At 51.9% G+C, this 20,976-nt stretch overlaps 1 protein-coding gene across 2 annotated transcripts in view; it reads left to right on the top strand.

Annotated features, from left to right (window-relative positions):
• Positions 1 to 1,933: 1,933 nt before the first annotated feature.
• The window catches only part of LCMT1 (leucine carboxyl methyltransferase 1), a 55,574-nt gene continuing 36,531 nt past the window's right edge, over positions 1,934 to 20,976 (top strand). For both annotated transcript variants that reach the window (XR_003756778.1, XM_029057505.1), the window contains exons 1-3: positions 1,934 to 2,075; positions 15,222 to 15,313; positions 17,051 to 17,172. Coding sequence is in view for 1 of the 2 variants with exons in the window: in XM_029057505.1 (XP_028913338.1) it covers positions 1,972 to 2,075; positions 15,222 to 15,313; positions 17,051 to 17,172 (318 nt within the window). In the remaining variant the exon portion in view is untranslated. The remainder of the gene's footprint in view (positions 2,076 to 15,221; positions 15,314 to 17,050; positions 17,173 to 20,976) is intronic.

Here is a 20,976-nt window from a genome sequence, read left to right as displayed (position 1 = left end):
TCATTCTCCCCTCAAACTTCCTCACGTCATTTCCAGCAAAGCTCTGCACTCCCAGCTTCAAAATCCTTGTGAAACCACATCTCTTACTGGAAGCCTTCCCTGATTAACCTTTCATCTCCTAAACTCATATCCCCAATTTACACTTCAGCACTTTCATGCCACCCAAGCACTTTCATTCATTCAGTAGTATTTATTGAGCGCTTACTATGTGCAGAGCGCTGTACTAAGCGCTTGGACTGTACAATTCGGGAACAGATAGAGACAATCCCTGCCCACTGACGGGCTCAGAGTCTAATCGAGGGAGACAGGCGGACAAAAATAAAACAACATAAACAAGAGAAATAGAATCAAGGGGATGGACACTTTATTAACAAAATAAATACGGTAATAAAAATATAGACAAATGAGCACAGTGCTGAGGGGAGGTGGAGGGAGACGGAGAGGAGCGGAGGGAAAGGGGGCTTAGCTGAGGGGAGGTGAAGGGGGGAAGGGGGAGGGAGCAGAGAGGGAGCACAGGGAAAAGGGGAAGGTCAGTCTGGGAAGGCCTCTTGGAGGAGGTGAGCTCTCAGTAGGGATTTGAAGTGGGGAAGAGAGTTAGTTTGGCGGCTTGAGTCAGTCAATGAAGCAATCATATTTATTGAGCAGTTCCTATGTGCAGAACACTGGACTAAGCACTTCTGAGGTATAACAGAGTCGGTAGACACGTTCCCTGCCCACAGCAAATTTACAGTCTAGAGAGTACTCACTTTCTCCCCCCTTAACTCCATTTCTTTCCCTTTTTTTAAAGAAATGGACCTTGTAAAGTGCTTTCTATGTGCCAGGCACTGTAATAAGCACGGGAGTAGATACAAGTTAATCAGTTTGGACATAGTCCATGTCCCCTGTGGGACTCCCAGTTTTATTTCTCATTTTATAGTTGAGGTAACCGAGGCATAGGGAAGTTAAATTCATTCATTCAGTAGTATTTATTGAGTGCTTAGTATGTGCAGAGCACCGTACTGAGCGCTTGGAATGGACAAATCAGTAACAGATGACTTGACCAAGGTCACACAGCAGATGGATTGTAGAGTTAGAATTTGAACTCAGGTCCTTTAGACTCTCAGGCCATGCTCTACCCACTAGGCCGGGCTGATTCTTGGAGCCACTAATATTCATTTCTTTATTATCTGTTACTTCCAGCAAACTGCAATTTATTTTAGTGTCTGTCTCCCCTTCCAGAGTACTCAATCTAGTGCTGGGCACTATAGTACATGCTCAGTTACACTCAACGGATAGAGGCTGGTCACTTAAAATATTGGCTATTGTTTTAATGAGACGTTCTTCCCCTCGATTCTCTTTATTGCCCTTGTTCTTGTCTGTCCGCCTCCCCCGATTAGACCGTGAGCCCGTCAAAGGGCCGGGACTGTCTCTATCTGTTAACCGATTTGTCCATTCCAAGCGCTCAGTCCAGTGCTCTGCACATAGTAAGCGCTCAATCAATACTATCGAATGAACGAATGAGGCCCAGAGAGGTGAAATGACTTGCCCCACGTCACCCAGCTGCCAAGTGGCAGAGTTGGGATTCGAACCCAAGACCTCTGACTCCCAAGCCCGGACTCTTGGGGGGTCTGTGGCTGATTTGTACTTTCCCAGCGCTTAGTCCAGTGCTCTGCACACGGTAAGCGCTCGATAAAGACGATTGACGAGGGTGGGGGGGGGGGGGAAGCACGACGGCGGCAGCAAAACTACAACTCCCAGCAGCCCTCGGGGCCCCAGCCGGCCTGGGTGACGTCACTTCCGTCCCGCCCTGCCTGAGCGACGCGGGCAAAGAGCGAATAAGAAGGCGGGATTCGGGGGGGAGGGCGGGGCTCTGGGGGCGGGGCCGGCCAATGGGCGTGCGGAAAGAGGCGGGGTGAGGAGGAGCCAATGAGGAGGCGGGTTGTTGGGGCGGGCGGGCTGCTGGCCCGGGCCCGCTGCGGTCCCGTGGCCGCCATGGCCGTCAGCCTCCGGGAGCCGCGCCCTCAGGCCGGGGGCCCCTGCAGCGCCGCCGACGAAGGCGTGCAGGGAACCTGCGACGACGCCTCCCTCTGTAAGAGGTACCGCGGGGGCCGGGCGGGCGGGCGGGCGGGCGGGGGGGGGCTGCTCACCCCTCCACCGGTGGGCACAGCGCCGGCTGGGGAGTCACAGGGCCTGGGTTCGAATCCCGCCTCTGCCCCTTGGCAGCTGGGGGACTGGGGGCCAGTCACTTCACCTCTCTGGGCCTCAGTGACCTCATCTGGAAAAGGGGGATGAAGGCTGGGAACCCCACGGGGGACCACCTCGTTATCTTGTATCTCCCCCAGCGCTTAGAACAGTGCTCTGCACAGAGTAAGCGCTTAACACACACTAACATTATTATTATTAAAATGGGGATGAAGCCTGGGAGCCCCAGGTGGGACATCCTGATTACCCTGTATCTCCCCCAGCGCTTAGAACAGTGCTCTGCACACAGTAAGCGCTTAACACACACTAACATTATTATTGCTAAAATGGGGATGAAGCCTGGGAGCCTCACGGGGAACCACCTGATGACCCTGTGCCTCCCCCAGCGCTTAGAACAGTGCTGTGCACACAGTAAGTGCTTAACACACACTAACATTATTATTACTAAAATGGGGATTAACTGGGAGCCTCATGTGGGACAACCTGATGACCCTGTATCTCCCCCAGAGCTTAGAACAGTGCTCTGCATATAGTAAGCGCTTAACAAACTCCAATATTATTATTATTATTAAAATGGGGATGAAGCCTGGGACCCTCACGGGGGACAATCTCATTACCTTGTATCTATCCCAGCGCTTAGAACAGTGCTCTGCACATAGTAAGCGCTTAACAAACACGTTATTATTATTATTATTAAAATGGGGTTGAAGCCTGGGACCCTCACGGGGGACAATCACATTACCTTGTATCTATCCCAGCGCTTAGAACAGTGCTCTGCACATAGTAAGCGCTTAACAAACACCAACATTATTATTATTATTATTATTATTATTAAAATGGGGATGAAGACCGTGAGCCTCACGGGGGACAACCTGATGACCCTGTATCTTCTCCAGCGCTTAGAACAGTGCTCTGCACAAAGTAAGCGCTTTACAAACTCCAACATTATTATTATTATTAAAAGGGGGATGAAGACTGTGAGCCCCACGTGGGACAACCTCATTACCTTGTATAATAATGTTGGTATTTGTTAAGCGCTTACTATGTGCAGAACACTGTTCTAAGCGCTGGGGTGGACACAGGGGAATCAGGTTGTCCCATGTGGGGCTCACAGCCTTCATCCCCATTTTACAGATGAGAGGACTGAGGCGCAGAGAAGTGAAGTGACTTGCCCACAGTCACACAACTGACAAGTGGCAGAGCTGGGATTCGGACCCATGGCCTCTTACTCCCAAGCCTGGGCTCTTTCCACTGAGCCACGCTGCTTCTCTAAGGTCGCGGTAGTGGGTTCTAATCCCGGCTCCGCCGCTTGTCTGCTGTGTGACCTTGGGTAAGCCACTTGACTTCTCTGTGTCCCAGTTACCTCATCTGTAAAAGTGGGTTTTAGGACTGTGAGCCCCACGTGGGACAACCTGATTACTCTGTATCTACCCCAGCGCTTAGTACAGTGCTTGGCATGTAGTAAGCGCTTAACGAATACCATTATTATTATTATTATGCATCTACGCCATGCTCGTAATGATGGTGCTAAGCGCTTACTGTGTGTCAGGCGCTGCGAGGGGAAACCAAGCCCTCAGATGAGTTACTGTGCTGCTCCACGCCGGGCTCACAGTCTAAGAGTAATAATAATTGTATTTCAGTGCTGACCGTACGCTAAGCGCTGGGGTAGGTAAGAGTCAGTCGGGTTGGACACGGTCCGGGTCCTATTTGGGTCTCACGGTCTCGATCCCCATTTTGCGGACGAGGCAACCGAGGCACAGAGAAGTGAGGTGACTTGCCCCAAGGTAACACAGCAGGCAAGGGGTAGGTGCGGAGTTCGAACCCGTGACCTTCTGACTCCCGGGCCCATTCTCTATCCACTGTGCCATGCTCAGAATGATTGTGGTGGGCGTTGAGCGCTGTGCCAAGCACTGTGGCGAGCGCTGCTGGGGAAGCCCCGCCCTCGGGTCGGACACAGGGCTGCCCCAGGCGGGGCTCACGATCTACGAGTAATAATAATTGCGGTATTTAAGCGCTGACTATATCCTAAGCACTGGGGTAGGTAAGAGCCGATGGGGTTGGACACACTCCCCGTCTCCCGTGGGGCTCACAGTCGTTTTACGGAGGTGAGATCCGAGAGACAGAGACGCGAAGTGACTTGCCCGAGGTCACGCAGCAGACGAATAAGTGGCGGAGCTGGGATTAGAACCCACGCCCTCTGACTCCCAAGCCCAGGCTCTAACCACTAGGCAACGCTGCTTCTTGAGGGAGGGGGAGCGGGCACTTAATTCCCATTTTTCAGCTGGGGACGATGAGAGACCTCGCAGGGAAACGACTCGCCCCAATTTACACAGCAGGCAAGTTACAGAGCTGGGATTAGGTTGTGGGCCGAGAACGTATCCGCCGTCTCTTGCACTGTACTCTCCCAGGTGTTTAGTACGGTGCTCTGCGCACACAGTATGTGCTCAGTAAATACCCTTGATTAGCATTCATTTATTCAGTAGTATTTATGGAATGCTTACTGTGTGCAGAGCACTGTACTAAACGCTTAGAACGGACAATTCGGCAACAGATGGACAATCCCTGCCCAGTGACGGCTCGCGTTCGGGTTCTGTCTAGTAAGCAGCGTGGCTCAGTGGAAAGAGCCCGGGCTTGGGAGTCGGAGGTCATGGGTTCGACTCCCGGCTCTGCCACTTGTCAGCTGTGTGACTGTGGGCAAGTCACTTTACTTCTCTGTGCCTCAGTTCCCTCATCTGTAAAATGGGGATTAACTGTGAGCCTCACGTGGGACGACCTGATTCCCCTGTGTCTACCCCAGCGCTTAGAACGGTGCTCTGCACATAGTAAGCGCTTAACAAATACCAACATTATTACCTGCCACTGACCTGCTGTGTGACCCTGGGCAAGTCACCCTCTCCGAGCCTCCCTTTCCTCATCTCTAAATTGGGAATGAGATATTATGGGCCCCAATTCAACTGTGGGCTGCGTTCCGTCTCACAACCGTGTGTCTACCCCAGCTGTTAGCACGGTGCCTAGTCCGTAATAAACACTTAATGCGTTCCGTTATCGTTGTTATTGCTGTGATTACTCGATGCACGGGGATGGGCAGGTAACTGGGATATGGTTCGAGGTGGAGAGTAGAGGGGCCTAATGGAGAGAGCGTGGGTCCGAGAGTCAGAAGAACCTGGGTTCTAATCCCAGCCCCGCCACTTCATTCAATATTCAATAGTATTTATTGAGCGCTTACTATGTGCAGAGCACTGGACTGAGCGCTTGGAATGGACAAATCGGTAACAGATAGAGACAGTCCCCACCCTTTGACGCGCTCACGGTCTAATCCGGGGAGACGGACAGACGAGAACAATAGCAATAAATAGAATCGGGAGGAGGAGCATCTCATTAAAACAATAGCAGATAGAATTAGGGCGATGTACATCTCCTTAACAAAATAAATAGGGTAATGAAAATATATACAGTCGAGCGGACGAGTACAGTGCCGAAGGGAGGGGAAGGGAGAGGGGGAGGAGCAGAGGGAAAGGGGGGGAAAAGAGGGTTTAGCCGTGGAGAGGTGAAAGGGGGCGTAGAGGGAGCAGAGGGAAAAGGGGAGCTCAGTCTGGGAAGGCCTCTTGGAGGAGGTGAGCTTTAAGTAGGGTTTTGAAGAGGGGAAGAGAACACTTGTCTGTAGTGTGTCCTTGGGCAAGTCACTTCACTTCTCTGGGCCTCAGCTACCTCATCTGTAAAATGAGGATTAATATTGTGAGCGTCATGTGGGACTTGGACTCTGTCCAACTTAATTAGCTGGTATCTCCCCCAGTGCTTAGTAACAAATTATATATCTGTATATAAATATATATATATGAAGCTGTGTGAGTAGGGATGGTCCGTAGGGGCATTCTTAGAGGGGTAAGTCTTTAGGCGGGAAAGTGCTTCAGAGGAGGAGGGTAAGACATGACTTCTTGCCACTATTACCGCGTAATTGAGTTCTCAGTTACACAGCACCGTTTGACCACCGGAATGGGCCGATCTACATGTAGTGCAAAAGAACTTTAAAGAACGTGTTATAAATCCAAGTTATTTTAGTCGGGGAGAAGACATGCAAATTAGATTGCCTCTTTATTTTCAGCTCCGTATGAGGTGGCGCTGTTTTTGCATTAAATTGGAGGCTCATTTTATCTTCGCTTTGCAATACGTGCCTCGGTGCGGACGATACCCGAATCTACATCTCCAGCCCCGATCGCTCGCCCTCTCCGCAGTCTCGCGTTTCCTCTTGCCTTCAAGACGTCTGTACTTGGATGTCCTCCCGTCACCTCGAGCTTAACGCATCCAAAACAGAAGTCCTTATCTTCCCCCCCAAACCCTGTCCTCCCCCGTGACTTTTCCGTCCCCGTAGATGGCACCACCATCCTTCCTATCTCAGAAGCCTGTAACCTTGGGGTCGTCCTTGACTCCTCTCATTCAACCCACATATTCAGTCCACCACTAAATCCTGTCTGTCCCCACTTCACAGCATCGCTAGTATCTGCCCTTTCCTCTCCGTCCCGACGACTGCTCCGCTGATCCAAGCGTTTATCCTAGCCTGCCTTGACTACCGCGCCAGCCTCCTCGCTGACCTCCCAGCCTCCTGCCTCACCCCACTCCAGTCCACACTTCACCCTGCTGCCAGGATCATTTTTCATTCATTCGTTCAATAGTATTCATTGAGCGCTTACTATGTGCAGAGCACCGTACTAAGCGCTTGGAATGGACAAATCGGTAACAGATAGAGACAGTCCCTGCCCTTTGACGGGCGCATACTCTAATCGGGGGAGATGGACAGACAAAAACAATAGCAATAAATAGAATCAAGGGGATGAACGTCTCCTCGATAGCAAATAAATGGAATCAAGGTGATGTTCATCTCCTTAACAAAATAAATAGGGTAATGAAAATATATACAGTCGAGCGGATGAGTACAGTGCTGAGGGAAGGGGAAGGGAGAGGGGGAGGAGCAGAGGGAAAGGGGGGGAAAAGAGGGCTTAGCTGCGGAGAGGTGAAGAGGAGGGTAGAGGGGGAGCAGAGGGAAAAGGGGGAGCTCAGTCTGGGAAGACCTCTTGGGTTTTTCTGAACGGTTTTCTACAAAACCGTTCAGGACCTATCACTCCACTCCTCATAAAACTCCAGTAGGCCATCCACTTCTGCATCGAACGGAAACTCCCCAGCCTGCACACTTTGCTCTTCTAGTGCGAACCTTCTCACTGAATCTCCTTCTAGCCTATCTTACTGCCGAGTCGTCCTGTCTCCGGTCTGGAAGGCCCTCCCTCCTCAAATCCGACGGACAGTTACTCTCCCCCACTTCAAAGCCTTATCGAAGGCCCTTCTCCTCCAAGAGGCCTTCCCAGACTAAGCTCCCCCTTCTCCCACTTCCTTCTGTGTCTCCCTGACTTGATCCCTTTGCCCCCCCCCCCCCCCCAGCCCCGCAGCACTTACGTGCGTATCCTTAATTTATTTGTGTCGATGTCTGTCTCCCCTCCTAGACCGTAAGCTCGTTGTGGGCAGGGAACGTGTCAGTTTATTGTTGTGTCGGAGTCTCCCAAGCGCTTAATACAGTTCTCTGCACACAGTAAGTGCTCAATAAATGCAACTGAATGAATGAACGTCCCCATAATACGTGTATATAGCAGATGAAAAGTGCACACTCAAAGCTCAAAATGTATATTAAATGAGGGAACGACATAACTTCCTGTGCCAAAACTGTCAGCCTTTTGTTTTTTCCCATTAGGATAGTGGGCCTGAGGTCTGTGTTGCCAGGGTCCTCTGGATGAGTTCACTGAGGTCTTAATGCTTTAGGGAATTTCTGTCTTAACCTTCTTCATTCTTCATGGAAAAGCATAAGGTCTCCTAGGTTTGCAGATCATAAACTTCAGGGATTTTAGTTTTTCTTTCCTTTCTCGTGATTTCCAAGAACACTAAGGTCGTTGAATGAATAGTCACGACAACCTAAACAGATTGAAGAAAGGCCGTAAGTTTCTCTAGTTCGTATTCAATACGCTCAGGTTACGCATGCGCCAGTTGGAAGAAAATGAGTTCATGGAGTACATTAGCTACAGTGAGACACATGCGTCGGGGTTTTTGAGCTATGTAGTTTAGACTTTATAGAAGAAGCATCTGGAAAATGGAATTAGGATTCTTGCCGCTTCCTTTTTTTTTTCATACAGCCTCAAGTCCAGGAAACTGTTTTTAGTGGCCAGCTCATATTTGTTATTGTTCAGCAAGACCCTGAGTTTTATTGTTGTTCCGGTCTCCAGGAACAGTCGAGGGCACCATGATCCCCTTAATTAGCACAGAAAAATAAATGTGCCTCGAGATTCTGGTATTGTTAGAGATCTAGACTTAGAAACTTAAAAATTAGTTTAGCTCCCTCATAGTTTGAATATTTTTTTTTTCAGTTTTAGCCACCACGTGAACTTCTTTTTCCAAGTCTTTCTGAAGAACTGGTTGAACGGGGATTGGCCCTTGGGCAAGCTACCTCACATCGTTGTGCCTCAGTTACCTCACCCGTAAAATGGGGAGTAAGTGTGTGGCATAGGGACTGTGTCCAACAGTGTTTGGCACATAATAAGCGCTTAACAAGTGCTACAGTTATTATTGTTATTCACTGACCTTTTCAGATGTTTGACAGCGTATGCTTTTTTTTAATGGGAAGAGTAGGTTTCCAGTGTAAGGAGTTCAAAGTTCTAGTCCCGGTTTCAACAAAGATGTCACGTGACCGTATAGGCCTCGCTCTGCTTTGTTTTCTATCTCTAATATTGCCGTCACTTTGGCGTGATCCTCCACTCCTCTCTCTCATTCACGATCACAAAGTTCGGCCGTTTCTTCCTTCGTAGCATTGCTAGAATCCGCCCTTTCCTCTCCATCCCAACTGCTCCGCTGCCCATCCAGCACAGCGTCACCTCCCTAACCGACCGTCCTGCGTCCTGTCTTTCCCCTCTCCGGTCTGCTCATCCCTCTGCTGCCCAGATCACTTTTCCCTATACGTTTTTCCGCCTGCAGTTTTCCACGTACATCTCACACCTCCTCGATCCTCAGGAGCCTCCGAGTTGTCCGTCCACCTCCATATCAAACAGAAACTCCTGGCCATTGACTTTAAGGCGCTCAATCAGCTCTCTTCCTCCCCGCTTATAATAATAATAATGTTGGTATTTGTTAAGCGCTTACTATGTGCAGAGCACGGTTCTAAGCGCTGGGGGAGATAATCAGGTCGTCCCACGTGAGGCTCACAGTTAATCCCCATTTTACAGACGAGGTCACTGAGGCACAGAGAAGTGAAATGACTTGCCCACAGTCACACAGCTGACGAGTGGCAGAGCCCGGGATTAGAACCCATGACCTCTGACTCCCAAGCCCGGGCTCTTTCCACTGAACCACACGGCTTATCTCGCTGATCTGATGCCGCAACTTAATCCGCACACCTTTCTCCTCTACTGTCAACCTACTCTCTGTACTTCAGTGTCGTCCGTCCTGCCGTTGACCTCTTGTCCGCCTCCCCCCTCTGGTCTCGATGTCCCTACCCCTTCATATCCAATAATCCGCCACTGTCCTCACCTTCTAAGCCCTCCAAAAATCACACCTCCTCCCAGAAGCCTTCCCAGAGCGGGCCCTTTGTCTCTCCGATCCCCCCTGCATCGACTTTGAAGTTGGCCGTGAACCTCTTAAGCGCTTTGATGCTCACTTGGCCCCCACGATACTTAAATAAATATTCTTATGCTCTACCATTTCCCTATCTCTAATCTATTTTAGCGTCTGCTCCTGAAGACTGTATGCTCCGTGTGGGTAGGGATTGTGTCTTCCAACTCTGTACTGGACTCTCCCAAGTGGGTAGTGCAGTGCTCTGCACGCTGTAGGCGTTTAATGAATGCCACGGATCGGAACTGTGAGGATTAAGTAGTAAAATACTCTGAGGCCGAGGCCTTAAGTGAGTTCCAGTTGGTGAGTTCCAGTAAATGAAATCTTCAAACACTGTCATCTGTTTATCAAGTGATAGCCAATATTCTAACTGGTGGAGCGCTCAGCAAATCTGGGCTGGTTTAGAGAAGCAGCGTGGCTCTGCGGATGGCTAGAGCGCAGGCCTGGGTGTCAGAAGGACCCGAGTTCTAATCCCAGCTCGGCCGTGTGTCTGGTGCGTGACCTGGGGCCAGTCACTTCACTTCTCTGTGCCTCAGTTAACTCGTCCGTAAAATGGGGATCGAGACCGTGAGCCCCACGTGGGATGGGAACTGTCCAACTCACTTTGCTCGTTTGCACCCCGGCACTTAGTACAGTCCCCGACACGTAGTAGGCGCTTAACAGATATCATCATCATCATCATTATTTGTGTCTGCAGCAGCACGGAAAAGGGCTTATGCCCCGTGATTCCCCGTTGTGCCCCAAGAGTTTGCCGGTTGCAGGCATTCCCGTTGTAATAATAATAATACTGGCATTTGTTAAGCGCTCACCAGACTCCCTGGTCACCTTTTTGGCAAGGAGAGGGTCACTTCCCAGCCCTCTCTTCAGCGCTCAGCTCGCCCGCTGGGCCCAGTCGGTGGCCCCTTAGGACCTAGGTCCTTGGGGCTGGTGGTCCGGGCTTGAGTCAAGTCGAACCTAATTAGGTTCGGGCAGTTCACGCGTTCGTTCATTCAGCCATATTTGTCGAACATTTACTATGTGCAAATCACTGTACCGAGCGCCCGAAGCCCGCTACCAAGCCCTTGATGTTTCTACGTGGTGCTTTGTATTACCAGAGCACCTTACATCGATCAGTTATTTACTCCTTGCACCGCCACTGCGAGGTAGGGTTCAGGTATCGTTACCCTCAATCTACAGCTGGGGAAACCGAGGCGTGGGGAGATTAAGCGGCCGGCCCAAGGTCACCCGGGGATCGGGTGTCGGATCCGGGACTCGAACCCGGGACCTCCGGCTTTCAGTTCCAGACGGTCTCCTTTTATCCTCCCACCTGCTTCCCGGGTGCCGGACCGGACTGAGCAACAGGGAGGAGAGAGAGGAAACGAAGCTAAATGCAGTCGTGAGTGTCGCTGTTTGTGTTTCACCTCCCGCTCAGTAGCAAAAATAATAATGATGGTATTTGTTAAGCGCTTACTGTGTGCCAGGTGCCGAACCAAGCGCCGAGGAGGATGCAAGCAAATTGAGTCGGACACAGTCGCCGTCCCATGTGGGGCCCCCGGTCTCAGTCCCCATTTTGCAGCTGAGGTAACCGAGGCTCAGAGAAGGGAGGTGACTTGCCTAAGGTCACGCGGCAGGCAGGCCGCAGTCAGGATTGGAACCCACGACCTTCTGACTCCCAGGCCCGTTCTCTCTCGGCCACGCCACCCTGCCCCTCAAGACCAGCCCGGATTTTGCCGAGAGCTGCCCGAGTTAATACTGGCTGTCACCCGATAAACGGGGTGTGCGGCGCGTGTGCAGGGCACCGTGCCGAGGGCTGGAAGAAAATACACAGCTGCCGGACATTAGACAGGGTCTCTGTCCCTCGCGGGGGCTCACGACCTAAGAGGGTAAGTGAGGAGAAGGAACTGGAGACGGATCCATCCCGTCAAATCCATCAAATCGGGAGCAAAATAAAAGAGGAGCAGAGTTTCCGGGTCGTCAGGGGTCAGATTGAGGGCCGACGTGCACTTTTGTGGAGTCCTCACGCCGCGGGTGCGACCCGTTGCGCTGCTTTTGTCCCCGGCCGGGGGGGCGGCGGGGCCGAGACCCCCGTCTGGACCAGGGACCCTCGGGGGGCGGGGAGGGAACTTGCCTCGGTGGCGGATTCGGAGGGGTCCCACGGTGTGCAGGAGCGGCTCTCGAGAAGCAGCGTGGCTCAGTGGAAGGAGTCCGGGCTTGGGAGACAGAGGTCACGGGTTCGAATCCCGGCCCTGTCACTTGTCAGCCGTGCGACTGTGGACGGGTCACTTCTCTGGGCCTCAGTGACCTCATCTGGAAAATGGGGATTAAGACTGTGAGCCTCGTGTGGGACAACCCGATGACCCTGTGTCTACCCCAGTGCTTAGAACGGTGCTCGGCACAAAATAAGCGCTTAAATACCAACATTAGCATTACCGTCCCCGGCCCGGAGGGCACGGGGCCAAGTTGGGAGCGGAGACTTGGGGCGGGAGGGGAGGCGCCAAGTCGTTACGGATGGAGGAAAACACTGGAAGACAAAGCCAGAATGAAGGGGGACGGAGTCCGTTCTCCCACGTCGCGTGCTTTCCCTACACGTTCGTACGGACGCTGTTGGGAATCGGAGAATGTTCCTCCCACCACTCGCCGATGAGGATAGTATGCAATCGCTGTCGGCCACCTCGTTCACATCGTCTCTCCGCTCCCGAGCTCTCTCCGCCTTTCGTTCCCTACGGAGTGCTACTCTTCTCCGTCTTCAAAATCCTCCTAAAATCACGTCTCCTCCAAGAAGCCTCTCTCTTGTGTACTGCCTGTGCGCTTCGGTCTGTACCTCTAATAACAGTAATAATAATCGTGGTATTTGTTAAGCGCTTACTATGTGCCAAGCACCGTACGGAGTGCTGGGATAGATACAACATCATCAGGGCCCTCATGGAGCTCACATTGTAAACAGGGAAGAGAGGTTTTCGATCCCCATTTTACAGATGAGGGAATTGAGGCCGAGGTCCCACGGTGGCTAAATGGCAGAGGTAGGATCAGAACCCAGGTCCTTTGACCCCTAAGCGATTTGATACTCACCCCACCCCTTTAGCGTTTACGTACATAAATGATTTATGTACATAAATCTATGTACATAATGCGGAGAAGCAGCATGGCTCAGTGGGAAGAGCCCGGGCTTGGGAGTCAGAGGTCATGGGTTTGAATCCCGGCTCTGCCGCTGGTCAGCTGTGTGACTGTGGGCAAGTCACTTCACTTCTCTGTGCCTCAGTTACCTCATCTGTAAAAATGGGGATTTAAAAATGTGAGCCCCAAGTGGGACAATCTGATTACCCTGTGTCTACCCCGGCGCTTAGAACAGTGCTCGGCACGTGGTAAGCGCTTAACGAGTACCATTATTATTATTATTATTAATAAAATGGGGATTAAAACTGTGAGCCCCACGGGGGCCAACCTGATGACCTTGTACCCCCTCCCCCAGCGCTTAGAACGGTGCTTTGCACATAGTAAGCGCTTAACAAATACCACCGTTATTATTTATTATCATTTTGTGCATATTCTTTGGCTCTGCCGTGGCCTATCTGTCATTTATTTTAACACCCGTCTCTCCTTGTAGACTAAATTTCTTGAGGGCAGGGATCGTATCAGCTCTGTCTTATTCTTCTCACCCGTGTACTTGCTACAGTGCCCTGTACCAAGGGCTGAATAGAGTGCCGTTGATTATGATGTCAGAAGAAATGTTTTTATGTAAAACATTAACGATTGTGGTATTTAAGCTCTTATTATGAGCTAGGCACTGTACTAAGCGCTGGGGCGCCTACAAGTCAGTCAGGTTGGACACAGTCCTTGTCCCACTGGGGGCTCACAGTCTCAATCACCATTTTACAGATGAGGGAACTGAGGCGCAGAGAAATGCAGCGACTCCCGACTCCCAGGCCTGTGCTCTTTCCATTAGGCCACGCTGCACGTGTGCGCCTTCGTGAAAATCATGACGTGAGTTCATCTGACGTGGAGTTTGCCGTCTACCCCAGTATTTAGTTCGGTTTCCACCACGTGTTAATCACTTAAATGCCATTATCATCAGGAGTGGTAGGAAGCCCCGTGGCCTAGTGGAAAGAGCACGAGCCTGGGAGTCTGAGGACGCGGGTTCTAATCCTGGCTCCGCCACGTCTGGTGTGTGACCTTAGGCAAGTCACTTCTCTGTGCCTCATTTCCCTCAACTGTAAAATGGAGAATAAGAGTGTGAGCCCCCCGTGGGACCGGGACCGTGTCCAACCCGATTAGCTTGTCTCTATCCCAGTGCTTTATAACAGTGCCGGGCACTTGAATATCACCGTTTGCTTTGATTTATTTAGTAGTAGTAATAATGCAGCCCCCAAGTTATCAGAAGGCCAGCAGCATTTACGCGGTCGTGTCGCGGAAACGCTGTCCGTGCTGCCGGAGTTGGGCCGGGCCATCTCGTAGGGCCACACCTTCTCGAGGCGGCTGATTCTGTGGCCGCAACAAATGTTTTAAAAATAATGGGGATTCAGATCAGCCCCCTAAATCGTTCAGTGTCTACGTCTGGCCGGTAGAGATCCCGCGGGGGTTGGTCCCCGACCCTACCAGCCCCCGTTCGACTGGATTGTGCTTAGAATAGTGCCCGGCCATTGTAAGTGCTTAACGACTACCAAGATCATTATTATTGTGGCTAGTCCGTCTCTCCGCCGACCTCTCGCCCACGTCCTGCCTCTGGCCTGGAGCCTCCTCCCTCCCTGTATCTGACAGATGATCACGCTCTCTCCCCCGCCAGAAGCCTTATTGAAGGCACACCTCCTCCGAGGGGCCTTCCCTAAGTCCTCCTTTCCTCTTCTCCCACTTCCTTCCGCCCCGTGCTGACTTGCTCCCTTTACTCATCCCCCCTCCCAACTCCACACCACCTAGGTGCATATCCGTAATCCTATTTATTTATATTAATGTCTGTCTCCCCCCCCCCTCCTCCCCCCAGCCTGTAAGCTCGTTGTAGGCAGGGAATGTCTGTTTATTGTTATGTCGTACTCTCCCAGGTGCTTAGTACAGTGTTCAGCACACAGTAAGTGCTCAATAAATACAGTTGACTGACCCGCGCACAGTGAGCGCTCAGTAAATAGGACCGACCGATCGGCTGTAAAGGCAACCACTCGAGTGGGAAGCCTCCCACTGGGTTGCCTTTATAGGCGTCGCTACCCGACCAAACATCGGACAGAAGTAGCCCAGGGAGGGGAAGGAAGCGGGGAGGACAATGGCACACCTGTAATTTAGACTGGACTTCCCTCCTCGCCTTAATGAGCCCGCACTAGGTTTACGTCCCGGGGCTGTGACGGCGCTTGCCGTATCCTGGGCCTCCTGGGATTTCAGACCGTCGCATTGGGCGACTCTCTCTTCTGATTGACCCTTTTTCTCTCCTCTTCCAGGTTTGCTGTGAGTATCGGCTACTGGCATGATCCATACATCCAGCATTTTGTCAGACTGACCAAAGAAAGGAAGGCACCAGAAATCAACAGAGGTAAATTATCGTCGGTACTCGGGTCGGCGTTTATAATCAGTGTGTTATATTATTATGCTCGTAATGGTATTTGAGCTCCTGCTATGTGCCAGCCGCTGTACTGAGCACCGGGGTGGATATAACAGTTTGGATTGGACCCGGTCGCCGTCCCAATTGGGGCTCACGGTCTTAATCCCCATTTTACAGATGAGGTCACTGAGGCAGAGAGAATAATAATAATAATGCTGGTATTTGTTAAGCTCTTACTATGTGCGGAGCACCCTTCTGAGCGCTGGGGGAGATACAGGGTAATCAGGTTGTCCCACGTGAGGCTCACAGTCTTAATCCCCGTTTTACAGATGCGGTAAATGAGGCTCAGAGAAGCGAAGTGACTTGCCCACGGTCACCCAGCTGACGGGTGGCAGAGCCGGGATTCGGACCCATGACCTCTGACTCCCGTGCCCGGGCTCTCTCCACCGAGCCACGCTGCTTCTCTTGGCAAGTGAAGTGACTTGCCCATAGTCCCACAGCAGACAAGTGAAGCCGGGATTAGAACCCAGGTCCTTCTGACTCCCAGTCCCGTGCTCTATCCACTTAGGCTCCGCTGCCTCTCTCTCATTTTATCGCTCGTCATCTATTAAGCATTGTTAAATACATCCGGGGGTCCGCGGACCACTCCTGTGAGATCCGGGGTGGACGTTGGGAAGAGGGGGGTGAGACGAGCGGGACCAGCAGGCGGAGTGGCTGTGAATATGAGAGAGCGGTAATAGGGACACCCTGATCGTGATGTGCGATTCCCCCGCTCGCGGAGGGGAAGTGGACTACGGTAAATGCAGAGGGACACCACGCGCACAATTGCGTCACGTGGAAAGAGGGGGACGACTGCTTCCCCGGGGGAAGTTATCGCTGCGCTTCTGGAGAGAGAACACGAAAGCACGCGTGTCCGCCCGCCTCCGGGTTCGGAAGCCCGGGCGGGGAGCGTGATTTAGGACGAGACCCGGGTGGAGTCAGGGAGTGTGGTAAGCAAGCCGCTCTGCCCGGGAATAATCCAGCTCCACTGTGCTCCTCTTGGCGGCCTTTTCATTTTGACTTAAAGTAGACCTCTGGCGTCCCCAACGCTGCTCATCTGGAGCCCAGCTGCTAACGGTAAGAATATAATAATCTGACAGGACGTTTGTAAGTCCTGTCGAAAGGACACGCTTGGCGAGTGGCCCACCAGGTTCAGCCAGGTTTCCGTGGAGATGTAAAATCATATCTGTCGTTTAAATAGTTGGAATATGTAGATTTAGTAAATTTCTTTGATGAAAGGAAGACTCTCTTGAATTTTTATGCTTTTTGTGATTTAACGATTGACCTTGATCTCAAAGGGTACGTTTGGTTACTTGGGTTCCTACCACGGTTAAGATGAGTACGACTAGTCTACGTGATTGTATACATTTTTTTTCTTCAAACTTTGGTTGTTTTTAATCGGCGCTTACCGTGTACGGAGCACCGTACTAAGCGCTAGGAAAGTACCGTCCGGCAACAGATGGAGACAATCCCTACCCAACAACGGGGCTCACAGTCTGGAAGGGGGAGACAGACAACAGAACCAGTAGCCAGGCATCACTACCATCAAAATTTCAAACAGATATGCTAGAAGAGAATTATCACATGAGACACATCTGAACAGAAATTAACTTTTTCTTCCAGCGTTCAGTGCTGTTTTTAAAAGAAGTTTTGTTTTTTGTTCTTTTGGCACGCTTGGAACTTCCACAGGGTATTTTGCTCGGGTCCATGGAGTCTTTCAACTGATCAAGGCTTTTCTAAAGAAGACGGAAGGCAACTGTCAAATCATGAATCTCGGTGCCGGTATGGACACCACGTTCTGGAAATTAAAGGTGAGGAAATTTGTCTTTCAGATCTCTCCAAAGCGGGCTCCTGAGGTAGGTGAGTGTTAAGTGCGTACTGTGTGCGGAGCGCTGTTCCGAGTGCTGGGAGAGAATGCAGGGGGGAATTAGACACAGTCCCTGTCCCTCGGGGGTGGATGTGCAACCTAAGGCTGGGGGTGGGCGAATGTCTCATTTTGAGCAACTGCCTGTTTTCATTTGCCTAGAACTGCACATTTTAAAGAGTGTTTTGATTTTTTTTTTTTTCCCAAGGGCCAGCCAAAATGATATGCTATACCGCTCCAAAAAAATAATATCCTGTCGCTGTTTATTCCTTATCAGGGTCCGTGGACCTCCCATTTCCTAAACATCTCACTCCTCTGGAGTCCTCCATTGTCCCTCCAGAAGCAAGGTGGCGTGGTGGAGAGAACACGGGCCTGGGAGTCAGGGAGGTCACGGGTTCTGATCCCAGCACCGCCACTTGTCTGCTGTGGGACTCTGGGCAAGTCACCTCACTTCTCCGGGCCTCAGTTCCCTCATCTCTAAAATGGGCATTGAGACCGTGAGCTCCATGTGGGACAGGGACTGTGTCCAACCCGATTTGCCTGCATCCGCCCCAGTGCTTAGTTCAGTGCCTGGCACAAAGTAAGTGCTTAACAAAAACCACAATTATTGCCCTTCCCTACAGGGTTAAGGATGTGCCCTCTGTCCCCCCCCTCCAGGGTTTTCTTTACGGTGAAGTTTGTGAACGTTTAGATTTCGAGGGAGGCCTTGGTCGGGCATGGCAGGCGACTCTTTTCCCTTTTTTCTCCCCTCCCGTGCCCTTCCATCCTCCTCCCCACCCCCCAAACCTCCTCTCTGTCAGCCTCCCCCCCTTCCCCATTTTTATGAAGCACTTACTGTGTGCCGGGCGTCGTAGGCGTGACTTCTAGAGTAAGCTCGTCGTGGGCAGGGAATGTCTGTCCTCTTGTCCTCTCCCAAGAGCTTAGTAGCACGAGAAGCGGCGTGTCTTAGTGGCAAGAGCCCGGGCTTGGGAGTCAGAGGTCGTGGGTTCTAATCCCCGCTCTGCCACTTGTCCGCTGGGTGACCTTGGGCAAGTCACTTCGCTTCTCTGTGCCTCAGTTTACCTCATCTGTAAAATGGGGATGAAGACTGTGAGCCCCACGTGGGACAACCTGATCACCTTGTGTCTACCCCAGCGCTTAGAACAGTGCCTGGCACATGGCGCTTAACAAATGCCAACGTTATGATTATTATTATGATTATTACATTGAGAAGCAGCGTGGCTCAGTGGAAAGAGTCCGGGCTTGGGAGTCAGAGGTCATGGGTTCTGATGCCGGCTCTGCCGCTTGCCGGCTCTGTGACTGTGGGCAAGTCACTTCTCTGGGCCTCAGTTACCTCATCTGTAAAATGGGGATTAAAACTGCGAGCCCCACGTGGGACAACCTGATCACCTTCTTTGCCCCCCAGCGCTTAGAACAGTGCTTGGCACGTAGTAAGCGCTTAACGAATACCATCATCATTATTATTATCACTCTTACAATGCACACGGTAAGCGCTCAGTAAATACGACTGACTGACAGAAGGGCCGGGTGAGGTGAAAGGTCCCGGGTAGGGCAGATCCTGGGCTCAGGAATTCCAAGGCTCTTTTCTCTCCCTCTTCCCCATTTCAGGGCCTTCATAAGTCTTCATCTCTCTCTGGATCAGGGAAAAAATTAAACCTCAGTACTTTTTAAGCACCTCAGAACGTTCGGGCAGAAACCACTGCAGTGAATCTTCAGGCCGAGAAGCGGCATGACCTAGGGGAGCGAGCACGGGCCTGGAACTCGGAAGGACCTGGGTCCTGATTCCGGCTCTGCCGACCGCATGCCGTTTGACCTCGGGCAGGCCGCTTGAACTTCTCTGTGCCTCTGTTTCCTCAACTGTAAAATGGGGCTACCCGTCCACCCTCCTACTTAGACTGTGCGCCCCGTGTGGGAAAGGGGCCGTGTCTGAGCAGATCAACCTGTACCTACCCCGGCACTTAGGAGGGTGTTCGACACGTGGTGCTTAGCGAATACCGTTTTACCAAAAAAAAAAAAAAAAGAAAAAAGATTCCGTTGAAGAGCATGTTGGGCTTCCGGGTACCCCACCCCACACCTCTCGATCCTTAGTCTGTACCGACGGATTGGTGCCATCCTCCGGAAAGAGTCCCCGACCGGGAACGGTCCGATTCAGAGCCTCTTCCAGATGGAGGAAATCTGGATCGAATCCCAGGTCCCGTCCACTTGGAAGCTGCTGGACCAGAGGCTCGAGTCCCCTGGCTCTCTCCTTTTCCTTCTCCTCCGCTAGAGTGTAAACCCGTTGCGGGCAGGGAACGGGCGTGTTTGTCGTAACTTCCGAGCGCTCGGCGCGGTGCCCTGCCCGCAGTAAGCGCTCCGTGAACACGATCGACTCCAGTTGAGTAGCGGGGCACTCCCGAAGCCGGTCCGGAATGAGACCGGGCCCCCTGGACTCACTTTCCCGGGCCCTGCCTTTTTCGCTGGATAGGCTCCAGGGTGGACGGACCCGAAATCCAGCCAATTCTCAACCGGTAAACAGACGGGGCCTTGTGGCACCCGGATCTCCCGGGGCGGCGTGAGTCACGGAGGGGCGGGCTGGCTGTCGGGGCGCGTCCCGGACAACCTGTGATGAAAGAAAACACTGGTAGTCACCGTCCCGTCACCGTGGAGCGCCACGCAGAGTCACGACAGATAATCCTTCCAGTGAGCGGTTGACTTCAGCGGGGCCGGGGTCCAGTGGGAGGGTGTCCTCTTGTGCCACGGCAGAAAAAACGCACGCCTGTAGCCGGCCTTCTGCCACGCTCGACTAGTCGAGATCCCGACTTCCCCGGGCGGTGGCCGGGCCAGCGGAGTGGACGGGAGCGACCGGATCGGGTGGGAACACGGATTTTTCTAAATGTACAAAGGCAGAGCCATAGAACGGGGGAGGAAGTGGAGCAAGAGCACGGGCTTGGGACTCAGAGGACGTGGGTTCTAATCCCTCCTCCGCCACTCGTCTGCTCTGTGACCGTGGGCAAGCCACCTAACTGATCTGCACACAGTAAGCGCTCAATAAATACGATTGAGTGAATTCTCCGTGCCTCACTTGCCTCATCTGTAAAATGGGGATTAGGGCTGTGAGCCCCATTTGGGACAAGCTGATCATTCATTCATTCGTTCATTCAATAGTGTTTATGGAGCGCTTACTACGTGCAGAGCACTGTACTGAGCGCTTGGAATGTACCGATCGGTAACAGATAGAGACGGTCCCTGCCCTTTGATGGGCTTGTATCTCCCCCGGCACTTAGAGTAGTGCTTGGCACATAGTAAGCGCCTAACAAATACCGACATCGTTACTATTATCGGTGGCAAGAGCACGGGCTCGAGAGTCAGAGGACGTGGGTTCTAATCCCGCCTCCGCCACTTGTCTGCTGTGTGACCTTGGGCAAGCCACTCAACTTCTCTGTGCCTCAGTTACCACATCTGTAAAATGGGGATTAAGACTGTGAGCTCCACGTGGGACAACCTGATTGCCTTGTATCTACCCCAGTGCTTAGAATAGCGCTTGGCACAGAGTAAGGGCTTAACAAATGCCATAATTATTATTATTATTATTATCTGGACTTCTTGGTCAATGGCCCATTACTGAGGGAGTGGAAGGAAGTGACTGGATAAAATGAAAACGCTGATTTTTCTAAATGTAAAAAGGCAAAGCGATAGAGCGAAGGGGGAAACTGAGATTACCCTGTACCGTAGTGGACCATCTTGAGTTCCGTGGTTTACTAAGCCCTCAGAA

Source organism: Ornithorhynchus anatinus, chromosome 2 (genome assembly GCF_004115215.2).
Source record: "Ornithorhynchus anatinus isolate Pmale09 chromosome 2, mOrnAna1.pri.v4, whole genome shotgun sequence".
NCBI classification, from domain to species: domain Eukaryota; kingdom Metazoa; phylum Chordata; class Mammalia; order Monotremata; family Ornithorhynchidae; genus Ornithorhynchus; species Ornithorhynchus anatinus.
Note: the sequence above shows the minus strand (reverse complement) of the source record. Positions and strands in the feature narration are given on the sequence as shown.